Genomic DNA, 22717 nt, shown 5'->3' with positions numbered 1-22717 from the left:
TATATATATTATATTTCACTCAAAATATATTCCTCGGGCTGTTTTGATGAGGTGAGGGAGGGATGTGGTTGGTTTCAAGATATCAAAGGGTTTTCTGCAAATTGGAGCAGAAAATAGGCTATTGTTGTAAAAAGGCCATAACTTATCTCTTAGTCGTCAGATGCAGATCTAATAGTCAGAAATGACGGATGACTCATCAGCAACTAAGTCTTTTATAGAAGTAGAGACACGAAAGAAAGACCACTGGTACAGCTGCATACACTGTGGCCCGGGAAGAAGGTACAACCAATATAAAACGAAGCCCACATAAGACAGAACTAGTGAGGCCCATGTTTAGCTTCCCTCGCTCAGAGTCACCGTTCCACCGCCGGAATCCGGTCGGCCGCCGCCGTCCCCCCACACGCCCCCATGCTCCACTCCGCACCATCTCGCCAGATAAGGGTCTAACTGGTGACCTTTACTCCTGCATCAGTTTCTCTCACCTCCTCCGCCTGCATCTAATGGTATGTATGACCTGAAACCGAAGGAGAGAAGAGCTATTTTGTTCTTTCTTATAAATGATGCGATTGCATTATTATTTTCTGTGTGGGTTCGGCGGTTCAAGCACGATCTAGAAAGAATAACGTGCAAATTTAGGACCCGAAATCGTTGAGGCAGGGGCTTGCAATGCATTGTGCCGAGTGATGGATGTCTGATATCAGTTCCAGATTGCCTTTTTTTTGCTCAGAAATACTACACCATTTCATGATTAATGTTTAGGTACCATAAAATAAAAATAATATTGTTGTTATAAACAAAACGGGGAAGGGTTAATGAATTATGGCACTATATCACTATCCACTGAACCTGTTTCTTTTTGTTATGTGGCGAATTTAAATCATATGTGCAATCAGGCAGTTTACGCTATATACTTGATGAATGATTAGTTTCACAATGATTCTTACATCGATTCAAAACCCGCGCACCCTCAGTTTTATGCAGCTATATATGCGAATATCATGAAGATTGTTTACAAACCGAAGACATGCTGATAAAGCTTAACTGGCTGCAGTAAGAGCCCCCATCAAAGAAGGTGTCACCTAGGTCAATTTTCCATGGAACTTGATCTCACTGCCCTCTCTATCAGTTGCAATTTATAGAGACTGGTGTGATGTGGTAAGTGCAACAGCTTATTGGAAGGATGGTATTCCATTCGTTCATTGTTTGCCTGGATAATACTTTGATTTGTCATGTGCTGTCTCTACATCTAACTGGAACATTCAGCTACCTTGCTAAAAAAGTTATCGTTACAGATATACTACCAGTAAATTTGCATGTTCTAGCAGGATGCTCTTCATTTCCAAATACAACTTGGATATCACAACACATGCAACAGCTATTCTCATATCTCTAGTGTTGTTAGAACCTGCCATTCTTCCTTTGAAACAAATATTCATATGTTTTAGTAGGAAGCACTTTTTTTCGAACATGATATTCTAGCACGGAAAATCAAACTGATACTTACGATTCTCATATCTCGAGTGTTGTTAGAACCTAACATTCCTTCGTTTGCCATCTTCAGTTAATAATAGTGGTTGTTGATCTAATCTTCTTCAACTTGATCTGGTAGTGACATCTAGATTTACTAACAAAGGCTAGAATTTTCTCCACATTTCGTGTACCTCAGTCATTGCACACTGAGCCATCTGACCTGAGAGCTGAGACGGGTCACTCCTTATGAGTAACATGAATGACTGGAGTGCAAGTTAGTCAGTTAAATAGTTGTACCACTTCTTTGATCATCAGCTTGCGTTGTACTGATAAAAGAATGCAATAGATAGGAAGGTTAGCAAGAACGATTGATGGGTTTCCTGCTGGCATGCTGTTTTTTTGTTCCTTCAATGGTTTCACTGCTGGCATGCTGTTGAATTGTGTTCATTTCAAAGGCTACAAATGCATTTATTTGGCTGAAAACTGAAGTTTCAGACGGAAGGCCGGAGTGTTGCAGAAGGCAAGAGGAGAAGGGACAGCAGATTTGAGATGAGAGACGAGAGGCGATGTCTCTCCTGGGTGTAGAGTAGTAATCAATGATGGGTTGGACAGTGGTAAGCAGTAAGCGCTTATGTAGGGCAGTAGGGGTGTTCATCATGGTTTCAGTGGTTTGGCCAAACCATTGAAGCATGGATGGTAGTATTAATTGAATACTACTTTTGGACGCATCATGCATGCTCATGTATGATTTTTTCTTAGTCGGCTTCAATAGTTTGGAAACCGCATTTGAATACCACCGCCCTTATGTTTGACCAGAGGTCACTGTTGAATAGGTAAGCAAAAGTGTCAACAAACGGCACTAAAATACTGAACAAATAAAAAAATAATGGCCTGCCAAGTTCTCAGTATATCCTTGAGTTTGCTTCCACCCCCAAATGAGTAGTTTGAAAGAAAATATTTCCAACTAATCATTCATCAAGTATAATGACAGTCTTGACTAAACGGTTAGCTAATCATGATTCTTTGGCGATGACTTCCATTGTTTGGTCCATTGATGCTGACTGCTGACATCTTTGATGTAACCTAGTCAATCAGATAGCTTTTAAGGAAAAGAATAACCACTCGGCTATGTTTCTTTCAAAGGAATAAACCACTTGCCTTGTCACTTGAACAAAATTCGGATATATTCTTGTTTAGTAAGTGGGTGCATGCTGTGTTTAATAAATCATGTGGCAGAGGGAGGGCAGCTACTTTACTCTATTCAGTACCTCATCCTTCCAAAATATGTATGGTGTTGGATAAACTCTGCATCAGACTCTCAGTATGGAGGTAAGTCTTCAAGAATATACATCATCTCTTGGACTATCAGCAATGTCATATGATATTGTTTGTGATTAGCCAGATAACTTAGAGCTTAGCTGCAACTCTATTGTGCAGTGAAAGGGTTTGAAACTTATGCAAGTTCATGTAGATCTTAATGATATATAGCGCCACTCTAGCCCAAAATGCTGCTAGTTAAGTAAAAGAGAGAAGTAGGTGCGTGTCATTCTTGTTCCAGAGTCGCTTAATAATCAATTGGGATGTGGTTCATTTGCCTTTTTTCTTTTCTTTTATGAACGGCAAACATCGAAATACTAAGAAACCTGAAAGTTCATTTTCCTTCCTGTTGGCAAATGGGTAAAAAACAAAAAATACATGTATAATATCACACAATTATTCCATGTCTCCATATCTTACATGCAAAAAACATGCTACATCTGTAGCAGCTAAGTATATTTTTTGTAGTGGATAGCCGCGATAAAGGGGCACAATATGCTCAGTTGTATTTTAGTAAATTCAAAATCAAATAAAAATTTGTAAAGTAAAATGAGTTATATTTTATTAGTCTGGATAACGGTGGTGTACAGGCAGTTGGCAACTTGGCACGACATGCTCAGATACCTTGTAGGAATAGAAAATCACCCCTTTTCAAAAAGGAGGTTGAAACCCCCGGCTTCTGCATTAGTAGATGCACACATCCATCTTTATTAAATTATTCACCAAAGTTCTGACAAAAACATACATCAAACAACCCGAAGCCACCAACTACACTTATAAACTCAATAATGGGGAATGCCATCACTCCCCATCATCTAGAACCGGGATCACCGCCGATCCGTCTGCATAACGTACCAGGAGCATACACCCGGTGCAGCAGACCCAAAGCGTACACCACATGTACGCACTTTAGAAGCCGCCGCCGCCACCATCGAACCGCTGATCCTTCTCCAGGAAAAAGATCAGCATTATCCTTGTCAGTCCGGCCGTCCGTCGACCCTGCCACGGCGCCAAACAGCGCCACCACCCCGCGCTCGTCCATCCAGACGCATCCGTCGCCGAGACTTAGCTGCCCCATGCCGCCAAGACCCATCATCATCGACGCGGTAGATGCCACACCGCTCCACCTGCCAACATCACACTACTGCCGTCGCTCGAGCCCTTGCCCGGAGCCACCGCCCACAAGCACCCTCTCCCGAAAATCCGAGCCTCCCAGGACGGCGCTTCCATGGAGGGTACGACGCGCATGGCGCCGGCGCCGCCCAATCCAAGGCGGATTTTGGACTTTCATCCGGGAGGGGGGTCGGGGTGGATAGGAGGGACCTCGGCTGCGCCTCCAAGGAGGAGAACGACACCAGAAGACGTCGCCGCTGCCGGGCCGAGCCCGCCGACCAAAGTTTCTTCCGGTCCCAATCCTACACCACCAACCTCCGTTTGCTCCGCAACCGAGCCGCAACCGGAACTTGCAGGGAGGAGAGTGCCACGGGGAAGAACTCAACCCTTCCTATCCGGCAATGAGGAAGGTCGCTTGGCTCCGCGCTTGCCACCCGCTGGCACCTCACCACCCTCGTGGCCAAAGGCACCGGCCAGAACCATCGCCGCGAACGCCGTCAGCCGCGGGGACGGCGCCGCCTCTCCGACCAGGGCTGCCGAGGGACGGAGCGACGAGATCCCCGCCGCCACCTTCACCGGAGACCGTGCGGGCTTGCCCAGCAGCCTCCTCTGGTGGCGGCGCGGGGGGAAACCCTAGTCACCTCCCGTGTCGCCCGAGAGGACGACGCGGGGGCGGGGGGGGGGGGCATAAACTAGCACGTAATGTGATTTATTTGCAATAGCTCGGACAAGTGATTGTAGGAAAGATATTTTGTGAACAATTACAACATCTAGAAAATCACCTAGAAAACCAAATCAAACAATTCTGAAGTAAAATGACCTATTTTGCATTAGGGCTACATCTTTTTGTGCATCTGAAATGGTAAGAATATTTTACGAACAAATAAGATCATATGTAAACTTGAAATGTCATTTATACCAGGGCGCTGCTAAACACCACTATAGTGGCCATATTGGGCAGCTGGAGCCTGGAGGCTCTACTATGCCTCAAGCCCTCAACTCAATAGTACCATCAAGATCAAATATACACGAGACATATAATCCTTCAATTACTTTACAATTGTTAACTTGAAAGACACATTTGAAACTTGTCTCTTATTGTCAGCAACCCTTTTAAAGCATCTCCAATTTGCATGCGGTCTGTAGGAATTTCCTTTGAACATGATAGTCCAATATGCAGAATTGAAGTGATGCAAGCAATTGTTATTTCTCCTTTTAAGTCAGGGTTTGAGGTGTTTCTTTCTCCATCTTTGTCTTTTGTTAATAACTGGTGATCCACAATATTGATCACTCTGTCTGGAAGTGCCATCTGAACATATTTGTGAAGACCTAGAGCTTCTCCAAACTTGCCGTCTGTTGGTCTTTTTCCCAGTAAACATCTCCAGCAACAGCACCCCATAGCTATAGACATCACCCAGGATCGAAACTTCATTGCCTAAACCATACTCTGTAATCATCGAAACATAAGAATTAAAATACGGGATAGGTTTAAGCATTTGTATTATCTAAGTTGAAGAAATCTATGATTACATATTTATATGATGGTGTACTTTTGACATTTCAGGGATAATACAATAGATCAGGTGTGGGTAGAACCCTGGAACTGGAAGCATACCTGGAGCAGCATAGCCAACTGTTCCTCTCATTGTAGCCCAGCCACTTGATTTCTCTAAGAAATCACTACCCTCCTGACGCAGGGCTCTTGCAAGCCCAAAATCACCAACATGAGCAACCATGTTACTATCAAGGAGGATATTGCTTGGCTTGAGATCACAGTGAATTACTGGCAATGGCCTGTGTTGGTGAAGATAATCAAGTGCAGAACCTACATCAATGGTGATGCTGAGCCTTCCGATGAGATTTAGCACCCGGTCTCCATCATTTTCTTCATAAGGCTTCTGTATCCATTGGTCTAAATTTCCATTTGGTAGAAATTCATACACAAGAGCCTTGAAATCTTGGCTCCGGAAATCCATGCTTGAGCAGACCGTCAAGATCTTCAGAAGGTTCCGACGTCGAACACATCTCAGTGTCTCACATTCTGCAACAAAACTCTGAGATGCCCCACGTTGTTGGAGATTAAGCACTTTGACAGCAACAGTGACCTGTTGGTCGTGGATCATCATTCTTCCCTTGTACACCGAACCGAAGCTTCCTACTCCGATGAGGTTCTCAGAAGCAAAACCATTTGTCGCATTGACTAATTCAGCATAAGATACTCTGATGTGCAAGTCGTTGATGAGTGACAAGTCTGAGTTAGCTTGTTGTGACTTGGTCCTTCTGTACCAGAATGCAAACAATGCTAAAAGGACGATGATCAATAGGACTGCACTGCTTATGGAGATTATCATGATAAGCTTCGAAGACTGTTTCTTGTTGGTGTGGGTGGAACATGGTGGCAACTTTATTCCAGGGTTACCACCACACAGTCCTTGATTTCCCTCAACCGCGGTTGCGTTTACATCAAGAAATACTCCTTCTTTTGGGACTTCACCTTCAAAGGAGTTGAATGACAGGTTCAGACTACCAAGGCCTTTCATACTCCCAAGAAACTCAGGAATTTCTCCTGACAAGTTGTTATGTGAGAGATCAAGTACTTCAAGGCCTTTCAGCCGTCCCACTGATGCCGGGATTCTCCCTTGAAGGAAGTTCCTTTGCATCTTTAAAAATTGTAGGCTTTGGCAATCACCAATGGAGGCAGGGATCTCACCAGAAATTTGATTATCAGATAAATCGATGTCTGCAATATGTTTCAAGCTACCGATCTCCAATGGAAGTGACCCACTAAACAAGTTGCTTTGGAAGTACATGAAGTTAGACAAGGTGGATATGAGAAAGACTTCCTCTGGAATCGGACCTCTGAGCTTGTTGTGCTGAACAGCCAATAGTTCTAAAGGACAGTTGCTAAGACTGGATGGAACAGGTCCACTAAGTGAATTTGTTCCAAGATAGAGTTTATTCAGCAGTGTGAGATTGCCGAGGGTTGGTGGAATTTGCCCTGAGAGATTGTTCATACCAAGATCTAAGTAGCTCAGCCTCTGGAGTCTACCAAGAGAGGAAGGAATAGTACCCTCAAGAGAGTTGATGTTCATCAAAAGGTATGATAAATTAACAAGGTTCCCAATTCGATCAGGAATGTTGCCACTTATCATGTTGTTGGCTATGTTGAAAGCTTGCAGTTCTGTAGAAAGATTGGCTACTGAATTTGGTAGCTTGCCATGAAATCTGTTGCTGCTGAAATCCAAAATCTTCAGACGGCTGCTATTGGTTAAACTGGACAAGAAGTCCCAGCCATCATCTTCATTTGCCAGTAGTTGGTTTTGTCCAAGGGTCAGGATCGACAAGCTTTTCAGGTTATCTCCAAGACAAGGCGGGACCGTTCCAGAGATCATATTCACTTCTACTGCAATTTTGGTAAGCATGGAACAGTTGCACAGCCAAGGTGGAATAACACCCTGAAACCTATTTTCCCCTACATTAAATATGTCGAGTACTGGAAAGCTGACCTTTTTCCCAGTCGGCAACGATCCAGTTAGCTGGTTGAACTGTAGATTAAATATTCTTAGAGAGGACATGTTGAAAATGGAAGAAGGAACTTGTCCGGTGAGCTGATTTTTGTCGAGATATAAGTCGGAAAGAGCGCGAAGGTTTCCGAGGGAGGAAGGAATGGTGCCGGTAAGACTGTTTTCCGCGAGAACAAGACCAGATAACATCTGAAGGTTTCCTAATGATTCAGGAATATACCCAGTGAAGCTATTTCCTCCCAAGCTTAGGTATACCAGCGAGGAGAGGTTTCCTAGCCAGGAAGGGAGGCCACCATGAAGCTTATTTTCTTGCAAAACAAGGACAGACAGAGATGACAGTGCTTGCAATGGCACAATCTCCCCTTCAAATCCGTTGGTTCCAAGATTAAGAACGGCTAACGCCGAGAGGTTTCCCAGGAATGATGGAATTAGCCCCGTGAGTTGATTCCCTCTCACTTGCAAATTCTGGATTTTCTGAAGGCTACGAAGAGAAGAAGGGACTGAACCTGTCAAGTGATTGTAGTTGAGGTTAAGGCTTACTAGGTTGGTGAGGTTGCCAATTTCTGAAGGGATCATTCCTGTAAGTCTGTTGTTGGAGACATGAAGAAGCTCGAGGCCGCGTAACGAGCCTAACGAGCGGAGTATCGGGCCGTCGAGCATGTTGTACTGCACCTGGAGCCGGCGCATGCCGGGCAGATCACCCATGTCTGGAGGGATTCCCCCGGTGAGGTTGTTGTATGCCAGGCTGATGTTCTCGAGCTGATGGCACTGTGAGAGTGACGCCGGGATGCCGCCTTCAAGGGAGTTGTAGCTCAGGTTGACATGCCGGAGGTTGACGAGGCGGCCAAGCTCCGACGGTATGGTGCCAGCGAGCCGGTTCATGGGAAGATGGAGCTTTCTCAGGTAGGTGAGATTGCCTACCGAAGGGGCAATGGCGCCTGAAAGGCCAAGGTTGCTGAGGTCCAGGGCTACGACACGCCCACGATGGCTGCCCCGAGCGCCGCACGTCACGCCGCGCCACCGGCACAGCGGGAGCGATCGGTTGCCGCCCCATGACCATGAGGCCAGCGCTGACGACGGGTCGCTGGTTATCAGCGACTTGAATGACACCAGCGCAAGGTGGTCCGCGGCAGCCTCGGTGTTGGGCATGGAGACTGGCTGGCCATCAGCGACGAAACTCGCGAGGAGAAGCAGCATGAGCAAGCAAGAGTGCCCGGTGGCCGCCATTGCCAGGAACTGCAGAGGATGCTCAGCGTTACTGAGTGGAAGGCTGCTTGTTCTGTTTTTCTGGTCTCTCTGTATGACCATGGCAGGCTGGCCAGCTCGCTAAATGCAGGAAAAATATGGAGTAGCAGTCAAATTGCACCGGGCACTCCATTGACTATATTTCCTTCTCGTTTGCTGTCGAAACTTGGTCAGTCGGATACGGCTTGGTGCCATATCTCCGATCTCCCCGTTACTAGGAGTATAATACAAGTTGGTTGACCAGTCCAAGTGTGAGGTGTGCATCCTTGTATAAGTCCACTCATCTGGCTGCCTCCTTGGGATCTTCTGTTAGCAGCATTCTCCATCACTGTTCTTCTTCATGATTCCCTCTTGCAGGCAACTTACAATCTTACAGTGTCTTTTTTTTAAAGGGAAAAATATATTTTTCGTCCCTCGATTATTTCAAAAGTATACAAATGGTTCCTCGACTTCAAAACCAGCAAAACTTAATCCCTTAACTTTTTACACCGGATAAGTTTAGTCCTTGTGCAACTTTGGGTGGTTTTCTGCCGATCTTTGAGCGGTTTTTGACTCGGATTGGCAAAGTGTGGGCCCCACCATCTCTACCCATTTTTAAACTTTAATTCCTGTTGTTTATCCCTCCGACTTACCTATGGACCTCACTGTAATGAGCATCTTCAACCTCAAACAACACACGGTTCGTGTGTCGGCACCCTGGATGCCGGTGCTCTGAAGCTCGCCGATGACCAAGCCTGGCTCCGGAGGCGGCACGCGGCAGCATGCACTCCCTCGCCCGCTCCGGCCGGCGGCCGTGACGGCTCTATTTCTTGCGCTCAACGCTCCTTGTGGCTGAACGCGCGCACGGCCGTCGGAGGAACTTGCACGCGACGCACTCCACCAGGAGTTGATGGGCTGCTGCGCATTGAGTAGCTCTAGGATTTGTGCTTGTGTGTGTGCTACCGTTCGCGCTGAGTGTGCGTGCTCCATGCTGGGTTGACGTTGCTGCTCTTGTCTGTGCGCGTGATTTGCGTGATGCGCTCGGTGTGCGAGGGCGACGAGGTGGTCGCCCGTGATTGCTGGGCGTTGTGATGACGGGACTCATGAACTCGCGGGTGGCGGCAGCGAACGTGCACCACGGTGCGGGCCGGCGGGATGGCTGTAGGCCGGGTTCTTGATGCAGAAAAGGTGCAGGATGCCGAGGCATGGCGAGGTCAGCAGTGTTGGGACGGAGTTGTGCGTGCAGCCAGCGGGCGCAGACGCACGCGACAGCTTGGCCTCGGCATACATGCGAGCTCGTACAACAGCAAGGCCAGGGCGAAGCTGTGCGTGCGGCCGGCGGGTCGGACACATGAAGCGGGAGCCTCCTCGTCAACCCCGTGGGCGGCGCGCTACGGGAAGCGCCGGAGCGGCCTTACGGAGGTCTTGAAGGACTAGAGCCACCTCGCCGGAGGCCTCCATGCCCACGCCCTTCACCTGCTGCTGGACGCGCATCTAAGGGCGTGTTCGCTTGCTTTCGCTGCCGGGCCTGGCAAATAAGGTCAAAAACGTAGATGACCAGGTGATTAGTTGCCTGCATTAGGGGTCTTGTCGTCGAGATGCAATTTTCACCTGGCGTTTGGTTGCATACATGCATATGATTAGCAGCGTTAACAACAAAACTTAACAGTCAACAGATTGGGCTTGACATTTCGTCAAACACTTTGAGCGCGCCGGAGTGGCCGCGTCCGGCTCGCCGCGGTTGTGTAATGGGCTTCGGCCTGGCCGGAGAGGTCGCCGGGGAGAGGGAGGAAGAGGTGGGGCGTCGAAGCTGCCGCATGGGAGGAGCACGTAGATGAGGAGCCGCTCCTGGGCATGAAGCAGCCGAGGACGACCAGCAGCGACGCGACCGCAGCCGCGAAGGCGCCGGCCTTCTAGGGGCCGACGATGCCGTAGAAGGTGTCGGACTTCAAGGGCGGCACGCCGGAGGTGATCCAGATGAGCTACGCCGAGCTACACCGTCTCGTGGACCAGCTCGCCGCGCCGCTACGCTGTCTCCGCCTGCCGCACCGCGTCCGGCTCGCCCCGCCGTGCACCCGGCCGCTGCCATCCGCTCCGCTCCTCTGTGCCTCGCGCGCGTCCGTTGCCGGCCGGGTCGGGCGCCTCGCGCCGCCTGCGGCCTTCTTCCGAGCCGCCCCTTCGCGCCCATCGGTCGCCTCCGCCTACACACATGCTGCGCCGACCATGCTTCTTGGTCGAAGCCGGTGGGGTCCGGGTAGTAGTGGTCGAACGGGTCGACGCCCAGTCCGCCGGGGACAACGAAGCCGATGTCCATGATGCCGTCCAAGCCGAGGAGGTACATGGGCTCCGACCACTCCGCCGCCTCCAGACCGGACGCCACCGACGAGGAGTAGGACGGCGAGATGCCCCGGGCAGGGGAAACATAGCAGTTGCTGCTCGCGGCGGGCGTCGGCGCCGTGACCTCGTGCGGCTGGATCAGCGGGGCCACCTTCACGTCCTCGTCCTCCGCTTGCTGGGACTGCTCGGCTACCTCCTACTGCTGCCAGGCGGTGGTGGTGGTGGTCGGTGGCGGCTGTTCCGGCTGGTCGGCGGTTGTTCCGCCCCCGGGCACGCTGGCATCCGACATCGCGACACCAGCCGCATCCGCCCGCCTCCAGGTCTGCCATCTTCGGGTGGTCGAGGCTAGCGTCGTCGCCGTCGCCGCCGCCAAGCCGAGGGGCTGCTTTGACCACGACATGCAGCGGGTCAGCGGCGAGCTGCGGGTGGCGCTGGCCGCGGAGGAGAAGAACAAGCAGGCCATGGAGGAAGAGAGAGGGGATTGAGGATTAGGGAGAGAGAGGGGGATTAACTCGAGACATACGTCTCCAGAGAGCCACCCACGTGCGCCTGAAAGCATCGCTCGGGCATGGCTCTCGGGAAACTGCCGATTCGGCCGTGCCCAACGGGCCAGGCCTAGGGGTGCTTTAAGAACCGTGCTATGCAGGCTGAACAGTGTTTGCAGGCAACCAAACAACCGAGGCCCAAAAAGATGCTGCACCGCGCGGGCCTGGTTGGGCTCGATGCGGGCAACCAAACACGCCCCAACTGTTTGATGAAATGCCTAGCCAAGTTCGAATGATAAGGAACAAGAAGATCCACCTGGGATTGCCACGTGGACGTAGACCCACAAAGCAGCAGGAGGGACTAAAATTATCTGGTTTGAGAAATTGAGGGACTAAAATTTGCTGGTTTTGAAGTTGAGAAATCATTTTTATACTTCTAAAATAATTGAGCGATGAAAAATATATTTTCCCCTTTTAAAAATGGAAATTTGGGATCCTAACTTACGTAGGAGATTTACCCTAGTCTGCTAGTCGGTGAAGGCCTCCAGATCGTATTTGACATGGAGGTTCCTGCCGACGGGCAACTTAATTTGTATCGCACGACATACGCAAAGTGCTACTCCTTCCGTTCCACAATGTAAGACGTTTTTGCAAGCTAGTTTAGTTTGCAAAAACATCTTATATTATGGGACAGAGGGAGTAGTTGAGAAGCATCATCAAGATTGTTCTGCTTTTATGTTCCCCAGGGACTTTATTGGTTTTGTAGGGTACTTTTTACAAATGTGTTGAGCCTGTTGTGCACTGCCTCAAGGTGTGTGGGTTGGTATTCCAACTGTCGAGTGGTTCCAACTTTTCTCTCGCCCTCGCACAAGCGATCGCAAGGCGATCTCTGTCTCTTTTCTTCGCCGGTGTGGCTACGGGTCCTCGGCCCCTTCGGCTGCCACTCCGGCAGCCCGAGGGGCCGGGGACCCCGGCGGCTTCGCTCTGACGCCTAGATATGATAGACTTAGTTTTTTCTGAAGACGGTGCATTGGTGGTGGAATCAACGTCGCATCGGAATAAGATGGCTCTGCTTCTTCCACACCATGGTGATGCTTCAATTGCCAACGCCAGGAAGCATGTAGCCCTTGTGTCTCATCGAACTTTGGTCTTGACGATGTTAGATTGTGCTGGCCGGTGCTTGGTGTCTTCTCGGGCGACAGCATCGGCTGGGGCAGTGTGTGTCTTGGAGTGTGGTGGGCGGACGGTGGCTTGCGGCGACGCTTTTTCTTCTCCGATCATATGGATGAAGACGACACCGTCGGGATCTGGTAGACTTGAGGATGATCCTCGATCGACGTGCCACAAAGACTCGGTTCCATCGCCTTCGACGGGCCGTTTAATCGGTTCACAAAGCAGCGTGGTCTGCAATGGAGTTCTTCTAGATCTGGGTGTGAAGGCTACTTACGTCTTTCTTCGAAGATACTACAGTGATGGCGGTGATCGATGATGGGCGATGATTAGGTTAGGCATATGAATCTCTCAAAGTATTAATTGACACATTGTATTTTGTTTGTTTATTAATGCACATGTGGTAATCTCTCTCTAAAAAAACTAGATGATACCATGCACATTGTTGTAGGAATAGTTTGCTACTCCCTCCGATCCATATTAATTGACACTGCTTTAGTAAAACTTTTATATATTTTGATAAAATTGAAATATTAATATTTGATTATTGTATATATGTAAGCTATTTATGGAATACAAGTAGCATAGTACTCTCTCAATTTTGAATTATAAGTCGTTCCAACTTTTTTCCGAATCGAAGGTATATAGATATAGATGCGTCTAGTGTTTTTTCCCACTCATTTTAATCTGTATGTGTGCCCTGATTAGCAGCACAACCACGCTCCATGAGGCGAGGAGAAATGAGTTTGGTGCTCGAGCTCCATAAAGCCCCTTTTTCTTCAAAAAATCAAATTAAATGTTTTACTTAAAAAAATACACATTGTCGAGTACATATGTATATTGTACGCGTGCAAATTCGTACGAGAAAACACATTGACACGTGAGCTAAAATATGATAAATTGGTGATTTTGAAAATAGTGAACAACTTGGGCGACATAAAAGCAACTATTTTATACTTCCTTCGTCCGGAAATACTTGTCGGAGAAATGGATCAACTTTTTTGTGTGTATTGTATGTGTGCAAATTTCTATGAGAAAACACATTGACGTGTGAGCTACAGAGAAATGAGAAATTGGTGATTTTGAAAATACTACTAGTAAACAGTATGTTCCCTGTTCATTAGATAAAAACAATGATTGTCATTCTTTTTGTGTAGCTCGTGAATCAATGTATTTTCGACTGAAAATTTACACACGTGCAGTACACATCAGTATGTCAGCGTGTTTTTTTTTTCTTTTTACGATTTCTTCGGAACTTCGAAATGCGATTTTTGAGTGTTTTCAATGCGATTTCGGAGCTTGTCCAGGAGGGAGGCGCTATGTCACCTGATCAGTTCGGCATTATCACACACCCTGATCCGTTCGGCATTCTCACCCTCCCCGCCGGACAACCACCCTAGCAGCCGCCGCCGCAGTCGAACCCTCCATCCGGCGAAGAATGGGCGAACCGCGCGGCGATCCGACGGTGGATTCGCCGCCGACGCACCAGACATCGAGGACAACCGCTTCCGGCCCCATGTCTCTCACAATCAACGAGGAGCTCCCCAAGAGGCTGCGGCTGTCCTGCTTCCACGACGCCGGCGGCGAGGGGCAGGCGTCGATCCGCGCCGAGTTGGGGCGGCCAATGCAGATGGACATAATGCGCTTCTACGAGGAGGCGCTGGGCAGGCTCCCCGTCGCCGACATGCCGGAGGTTGTGCCGTGCGTCGAGCGCGGCGGCCACTGCATCGGCCTCATCGATCCGGTGTCCAACATCATTCTCAACGCCCTCAACCTCCTGTGCCGTCGCAGGTGCAGCGGGAACGTCAAGGGGAAGCGACCTTCTGCGGCGCAGGTCGGCAGCAAGAGGAAGGAGGGAGAGGGGGAGGCGCCGCCCGCCCAGACCCAGCCCCCGGTGTTTCTAGCTTTTTGTTCCTACAATGGCCTCCTTGCCTTCATGCGGATCTACTTCCGGTATCTGTCCGAGGGGCAGGCCATGCGCTACCTCCGCCTGGCCGGTGCCGACCTCGCTGTCGCAATCCAGCTCGGCGAGAACCAGCAGTTCGGCCCCGAGGACCGTCACACCACCGGCGCCCCCGACCTCCGCTGCGGCAGGACCCAGTTCGCCCTCAAGGTCGCCGCGGCCGTGGCAGGGCACCCCGTGCCGGACGACCTGGTGCGGCTCGCGAAGCTTCTCGTCCCCTTGAGAGACCACGATCGCACGCCCCTCGCTGCTGTGCTGGAGAAGGGCCGGCCCCTCAGCGTCGGCGACGTCGACGGCATCCTCAGTTTCCTTCGGCTGCAGCACCACGCGGCCTCCCCTGCCGTCAAAGTCGCCTTCCGGCGCAGCCCTGATACAGCTGACATGGAGATCGGGAGGAGCTTGTTTGGACTAGAAGCAGCAGGAGGGCAGGCGCTAGAAGCTGGTGAGCGGCCTGCCCGCTTCTTCTGCCCCGTCGGCGAAAACCACGTCGCCGAGGTAGTCGTCTCGCGCCGCCGTGATGGACATGTCTCTAGCATCTGCGACCTGCGGACTCCGGACAAGATGAAGCGGATGTTTCTCGACTGTCTGGATGCTGCTTGTAGAGAATGATTTGGTGCATCGATAATTGATTGATCGTGCACTAGGCATATATATAGGTACAATGGGTGCGACCGGTATCTTGTCTCCTAAGATACACGTACATACAGAGGGAGACAGATATTACAGGTACTGCATACAGAACCCAGACCTACGTACATGTACACATGTTCAACACCCCCCGCAGTCGAAGCGTCGCCGGTGACGCAAAGACTGGACCGAAAGCCCTCGAAAGTCGAGGTGGGTAGTCCTTTCGTCATCACATCGGCGAACTGCTGATCGGTGGGCACATGTAGAACACGAACACGACCAAGTGCGACGTGCTCCCGGACGAAGTGGATGTCGAGCTCGATGTGCTTCGTCCGTCGGGGATGGACAGGGTTGGCAGCGAGGTACACTGCGGAGACGTTATCACAGTAGACGAGCGTCGCCTTGGTGACCTCACATAGCAACTCCTGGAGAAGCTGTTGTAGCCAGGAACACTCCGCGACGGCGTTGGCCACGGCCCGATACTCGGCCTCGGCGCTCGATCGTGAGACCGTGTGTTGTCGTTTAGACGACCACGAAATCAGAGAGGGCCCGAGGTAGACGCAGTAGTCGGAAGTGGAGCGTCGAGTGTCGGGACACCCAGCCCAGTCGGCGTCGGAGTAGGCGACAAGGCTGGTGTCTGGCGAGGCCGTCGGGGTGAGACCCATGGCTGTGGTGCCACGTATGTACCGAAGTATACGTTTCACGAGAGCCCAATGGGTGTCACGAGGAGCATGCATGTGAAGGCACACCTGCTGGACAACATACTGAATGTCCGGACGCGTCAGTGTGAGGTACTGAAGCGCACCGACGATGGAGCGGTAGAAGGGAGCGTCGGACGCCGGAGAGCCCTCGACGGCGGACACCTTAGCCTTCGTATCGACAGGCGTGGAAGCAGGCTTGCAATTAAGCATGCCCGCTCGCTCCAGAAGCTCGTAGGCGTACTTCTGCTGGTGCAGAAAGAAGCCAGTAGCCCGGCGTACTACCTCGATGCCGAGGAAGTAGTGGAGAGCCCCCAAGTCCTTGAGGGCGAACTCGGTGCCGAGGCGAGCTGTGATCTGCTGAAGAAGCGCTGGCGAGGACGCAGTCAGGATGATGTCGTCGACGTACAGGAGGAGGTACGCGGTGGCGTGGCCCTGGTGGTAGACAAACAGGGAGGCATCGGACCGTGTGGACCGGAACCCCTGTTGCTGGAGGAAGGCCGCGATCCGCTGGTACCAGGCCCGAGGTGCCTGCTTCAACCCGTAGAGAGAACGGGAGAGCAGGCACACATGGTCCGGATAGTCGGTGTCGACGAAACCAGTCGGCTGCTGACAGAACACCTGCTCGTCGAGATGGCCATGCAAGAAAGCATTAGACACATCGAGCTGGTGGACAGGCCAAGCGCGAGAAACAGCAAGCTGGAGAACGGCGCGAATCGTGCCCGGTTTAACAACCGGGGCGAAGGTGTCGGTGAAGTCCACGCCGGCGCGCTGGCGAAAACCGCGCACCACCCAACGCGCCTTGTATCGCTCGAGAGAACCGTCGGGACGAGTCTTGTGGCGGAAGACCCACTTGCCAGTGATGACATTGGCACGGGGTGGCCGTGGGACAAGCTGTCACGTACGGTTGCGCTGCAGGGCGTCAAACTCCTCACGCATCGCAGCTAGCCAGTTCGAATCCCGAAGGGCTGCGCGAGCGGAGGTGGGGAGCGGTGACGGCGTCGAGGTAGAAGCCGCGCATGCGTACTCGTCCGACGGATAGCGCGTGCTGGGACGCAGGGTCCCAGTCCGAGCCCGAGTGACCACACCGGGGAGGGGTGCAGCCGTGGCGACGGGAGCCGCCAAGGGAGCCGCAGCGACGGGGGCCGCGGCGTCGGGGGCCGCGGGGGCGGCCGAGGAGGCCGCTGCGTCGGGGGCCGCCGGCGCGGGGAGCGCGGGCAGGGCCGGACCCGGGGCGCGGCTGGGCGGTCCGCCAAAGGTGGAGGTAGGGGCGAACCGCGCCGCAGGAGACTCCGAAGGTGACGGTACCTGCTGAAACGGGAACACGAGCTCATCAAAGTACACATGCCGCGAAGTGAAAACGCGGTGGGAGACTGGATCATAGCACCGGTAACCTTTGGTGTTGGGAGGATAGCCAAGGAAGATGCAAGGAAGGGACCGGGGCGCGAGTTTGTGAGGAGCAGTGGATGCGGTGCTAGGATAACAGAGACACCCGAAAATGCGAAGACCATCATAAGATGGAACCGCACCGAAGAGGAGCTGGTGAGGGGTGTAGTTCCAGCGGGAACGACAAGGGCGAATGTTAATGAGGAGGTTGGCGGTTGCGAGCGCGTCCGGCCAGAACCGAGTAGGCACGTAGGAGTGGAAGAGCAACGTGCGGACACAGTCGTTAAGCGTGCGAAGGACGCGCTCGGCGCGACCATTCTGCTGAGACGTGTAGGGGCAGGTGAGGCGAAAGATGGTGCCGTGGGACGCAAGTAAATTGCGGACGGCGAGGTTGTCAAACTCCTTGCCATTGTCAGTTTGCAAGGCGAGAATAGGACGACCGAACTGTGTGGTGACATATGAATAAAAAGCGATGAGTGTGGCAAGAGCGTCGGACTTGCGACGGAGAGGAAAGGTCCACACATAATGAGTAAAATCATCTAATATCACCAGATAGTATAAATAGCCCGTGTTGCTAGCAACCGGGGACGTTCAAACATCACTATGCAACAACTGAAACGGAAAGGTGGAAATGTGTGTAGACTGACCATGGCAACTAATTCTCAATGCCATATGGTATGACAGTGCATGCCCTCTGCTGGAGATAGATGCTGTGACTGAGCCGGACATTCTTGACACCCAATCTATGCTTCGCATGGTGGTCCGCTCCCTCGACAGCCTTGTTGCCATGGTCTGCACAGCCACCGGTTTTTCGGACCACATGGCCGTGGAATACCTTTGCCACAAGCAATGTGACCTATCTAAGGTTTTACAGACGGCAACGAAGAAGGTGTGCTATAATGCCTATGTTTCTGCTGGTCAAGCTGGAAGGCACCCCAAACATTTAGAGCTTGCAACATTTCTTGTGTCCATGGCCGATAATGTCCCTCAAGATACCCTGCTGACCCATGAAGCAATGGGGAAAGGCCATGTCATTTCTGATGCAGCTCTGGAGCAAGTGTCCAAAATAATGGAGGATCGAAGCTCATCCACTGCACCAGCAGATGATCACCCTAGGCTATGCCCATCGGCCTGGATGACGCTGGCATCAAGGAAGGGAGAATACGTGCAGAAGCAGAACTTCCTTGGTCAAGCCTTGGAACAATTGCTGCTTGATTACTCGAATCAACATCCGTGGGTAATTATAACTCAACTCTCTATTGCTTCTTGTAGTAGCTTGGACAAGTTCTATTGTTACCGGGGGAGGGGGCATTCTTTCAGAAATGTACGTATGTCATCTGAATTAAGTTTGGACAGAGTTTATATTCTTATTAGAAAAACTTCTTGAGTTGCTTCTTGTTGGAATATATTTTCCACTCAGTTAAGCTTGGACAGTCTATCCTTAGAAAAGTGTGCTTGGACTTTTAATTTCATCTGAATTAAGCTCGGATAACATCTATTCATGGAAAAAACTTTGAATTTCTTCTTGTAGGAACATGTTTTCTCCCCATTTGTGCAATTATTACAGCAGGTCCTTGTTTAAATATCGTTTTTGAATTGTTTTCTATTCGCAAAAAAGCGCTTGCTTTAGGAGCACATGCTATCTCTTGATTTGTTTATTTGGATTACACAAACTATAACCTTACCCTTCCTCACTTGACTCGAATGGATTGCTGTAGGAACCTGTTCCGAGGCTAGATGTCATATGTGGCGTGAAGAAACACGACCGTGGGCATCCAAAGTTCTACCATGTCAATTTCTTGGTCTATTATGATGATGTTTCTTCAGCACGTGTGCTCTTTTTCGCTGAAGTGTGGCAGTCGAGCTTTCGGGCCAAACAAATAAGATCGAAACCTAACACATCTGTAAATCTGGTTACTCGACCGTGCACTAGATACAGTCGCCGACTTGAATCTAGTGCACAATTCATCAAGGTTTACAGTAAATCTAGTCAGCAGGAATGGAAACAATCATTTTGTTGCCCGCTGCCTTATTACAGTCCGGACCATCCATACCTTGGTAAATGCATTCTATGAACTTACCGGAATGTAATGTTTAGATTGATTTCCTTTAACGAATCGATTATAACAGATTTGAGGTCATTGCTAGGCCTGCTTCATGCATGTCCTAATCTCCTTTTATCAATATGCAGGACGTTGCTCTATCTGTGAACCTATTTCGAGCAAAATTGTGCATCCACCATCCGGGAACCATATTGGGGCAGATAGCAGCCAACTTGGGGAACTCTTGGAATATTTGAATATCCGGGATTATAATCCTTCTGCTACTGATAGCATAACGGAGTCAGATTTTGTATACTTTGATTGCCATAGGGATGCCAAGTTTGCAGAAGTTCTCAATGAGAGACGCTCTTCGGAGGAGAAGAAGCCGATCATCCGCTGGTCCTAATTATGCCAAGTTTCCAGAAGTTGCAACAGGAGAGGTATCTATAGCACAATGCTCTGATTCCGACTTTCCCTCGAATCCTCGTGCATCAGTGATGGGTGCCAGTGTTCTCAAAGGCAGTCAGCAAGAGTCAGAGATCATTAGCATTTGCACGCACATTAATAATGAGACTCTACAGATAACAAGCTGCTAGTTTTTTGCAAATTCATATCCAGAAAAGAAATTCGACTTCATAAAAACTTGCATCATATAGATCTCCACCCAGCTTATGACAAGAAAGGAGATGTTTTAGGGCCTTGCAAAGATCAACGGATGCCCCTCTTTCACAATTAAAATATGATAAATGCACTACCCAGCTTATTTGGCTGAATTTCTTCAGTGTACCTTCGTCAAGAGCAGGAATTGAAACACCATGAGGAATGCACATAGCTACTCTGTGTTAGCAAACTGTGATCTCCACAGATAGGTTCAATGGATCATTCTTTTTAGAAACCTCGTGCAAGGGCAGGGGTTCCTGCATTTCATTAAGAAAAGAGTTGGTCCAGTTCATAAGAAAAACTGGACCAAAAAACCCAACATTCTCGGTTAATCAGGGAAAACCAAAGGAAAATCCAAAAAAAAGGAAAAAAAAAGGTACTAGAGCTTGGGGACAGGGACAAGATAAATGCAGTATCAAGGGACAGCGTCAGAACCAGACACCAGAGCGCCTAGGCCCAAAGCAGTTAGGCGAGGCTCAAGTGCAACCAAACTGACCACCACTCGCCGAAGAGTCCATATCGAACGACTCTTCTCTCTCGACCTCAAAGTATCATGTGCTAATATTATTGCGTGGAGAACATCCTGAAAGGTCCAACTTTAACTTGTGGATCATGAAAGCAATAACGTCTGTTATGTTGACATACTACTACATGTTGTTCAAAGAGCCAAAAACCAATATCAGACCACCATGCAAGATGAAAAATAGTTCCCTGCTGCATACCTTTTCCTTTTTGATGAATGGTCCTGCTGCATGCCTTGAATAGTAGCTGAATCATTTTCAAGGTGAAAATTTACAATGGGATTCGTGTAAAAAATAGTTTTTTAATCTTTCTTACATGTTATGTCACTTGACCGAGACTTGATTATGTCTTATCGACTGAGACTCAGCCACATCTTTTGCTAAATGAGTTTATTGTACCCAACACGGACAAGCTTATACATGGCAGCACTCCCACGTTCCATCAGCCACGATCACAGGTTCAGAGGCCTACAATAAGCTGGCAGTACAACACCAAGGTTAATCAAAATTTCAGAACATATTGAATAAATTTAAGAGTTAATTACCTTTATACCATATGGAAGAGAAAATACAATTGTTACACAAGTTTAGTTCAGTAGCAGGAGAGTGTGATCAGGAATCACAGGCAAAGTACACAAATCTCTGCAGAGTGTATAAAACTGATTATGCTTAGCCGTACTCCGGATACGGACAAATTTTAAGCAACTCATGTGAGAATTGTCAGCTCGATCTCATCATCTCTTCTAATTAAAAATTGATGGGTTGAACCAAAGGGGAATATGGCTGGCTCAAATGCCTGGCGTGATACCAAGAGGATTATCTGGGAGCTTGGTTTAAGGCAGCCGTGTAATGCGGAGGCCCACATACTCACATGCTTTATGGATGATCACGTGATGTGATTGTCCAGGACTACTGTGTAATATTGTATGTCCAACTATTAGAGTAGACCACTATTACAAAGGTAGAAAAAAAACTATTGTATGTGTTAGAAGGGAATAGAGAGGGATTGGTGGAGTTGATGATTATTGCTTGAGCCTCGTGGGCATATATATAAGAGTACAATGGTCAACTTGGGGTACAAGACAAAGCAGGACCAAATTCTAGTCTATCATATACTTCCTAATAATCATAATACTCAACATCCCCCGCAGTGACACGGTAGCGACATAGACGGTGAGACTGGAGAAGAATCTGAAGGCAAACCGACGACACCCTCCCATAGTCGTAACGGTCGATGCATCGCGGAAGTCATGACTGGAATGAAAACCGACGAGGTTGTTCAAGCAAGGTAGGCCTTTGTGCCGATGTCGATGTAGCCAAGGGCATAGGGCGGTGTAGCCGTGGTTGAACTAGTCGTGCAAATAATGCCGTGGTCGATGTCGAGTCGGGGTGGCCGTTGTCGAGGAAGTCGCCGTGGAGCCGCGGAAGAAGAGCACAGGCGGCGGCTAGGTTGGGAGCGCGGCAGCAATGCTCGAAGTAGGCGAGAAAGAACCCGACAGCGTGACGAAGACTGACGCGGACGGTGGTGTTCCTATTGAAATTTGCTAGTGGGCTTTTGGTCCAAAGCGCAACTAAAATTCTGAAATTCTCTTGGCCCATTCATGCACACATGTGAGTGGTGTTAGTGAGGCTAAAGTTTAGTCCCACCTCATAAGTCAAGAGAGAGTTGCACCTTTTTATAAGGTGAGCTCTTCTACCACTTGTATGAGCATGAGAAGAGGAGACGTACATGTGCGCTCCTCCTTCTCGCCCGCCTCGCCACGCCACGCCTCGTCACGACACGCTGCGGGTTGCGGGAATGAGCCGAGCCGAGGACAAAGCTATGCACGTTGTCTATATTTTTGCTGCTCGGGAAAAATTAATAAGTCATTAATTATTAATTAATGGACGCGTTAATTACTCAGCCGTTTCCGATCCTTTTGGATCGCGGGGCTGTTACTTGGACGTGGGTTTACTCCACGACCTACCCGGGCCGCATTATATAGTCAGGCAGACGTCTACCCTAGCCGCTGCCAGATCATATGGTTTCGCACCACCGTTCCAGATCATTGCGCCGCCAAGCAAGTCTTCTCCATCCCTCCTTTCGGCGTGCACCAGGAGAAGGGACAGCAGGCCTCCGGAACCCCGCCTCTCGTGATCCTGTACGGGAGAGGGGAGATCAGGTTTTTGGTGAGCGCACT

At 49.8% G+C, this 22717-nt stretch overlaps 1 protein-coding gene and 1 long non-coding RNA gene across 2 annotated transcripts; one reads left to right on the top strand and one right to left on the bottom strand.

The window, feature by feature from the left end:
• The first annotated feature begins 268 nt into the window (after positions 1-268).
• LOC123144381 (uncharacterized) lies at positions 269-5692 on the top strand. Its single transcript, XR_006471400.1, has 3 exons — positions 269-503; positions 972-1155; positions 5465-5692. It is a non-coding gene; the product is annotated as an uncharacterized lncRNA (long non-coding RNA).
• Positions 4995-8651, bottom strand: LOC123144379 (receptor kinase-like protein Xa21). The gene is made up of 2 exons (XM_044563498.1): positions 5516-8651; positions 4995-5347 (listed from the first exon to the last, which is right to left on the bottom strand). Exons 1-2 carry the CDS (start codon positions 8649-8651, stop codon positions 5121-5123), a joined length of 3363 nt encoding a protein of 1120 aa, XP_044419433.1. The 3' UTR covers positions 4995-5120.
• Between the last annotated feature and the right edge of the window lie 14066 nt (positions 8652-22717).

This window comes from Triticum aestivum, chromosome 6D, assembly GCF_018294505.1.
Source record: "Triticum aestivum cultivar Chinese Spring chromosome 6D, IWGSC CS RefSeq v2.1, whole genome shotgun sequence".
NCBI classification, from domain to species: Eukaryota; Viridiplantae; Streptophyta; class Magnoliopsida; order Poales; family Poaceae; genus Triticum; species Triticum aestivum.
The sequence above is the reverse complement of the archived record's forward strand: the minus strand, read 5'-3'. Positions and strand labels throughout refer to the sequence as shown.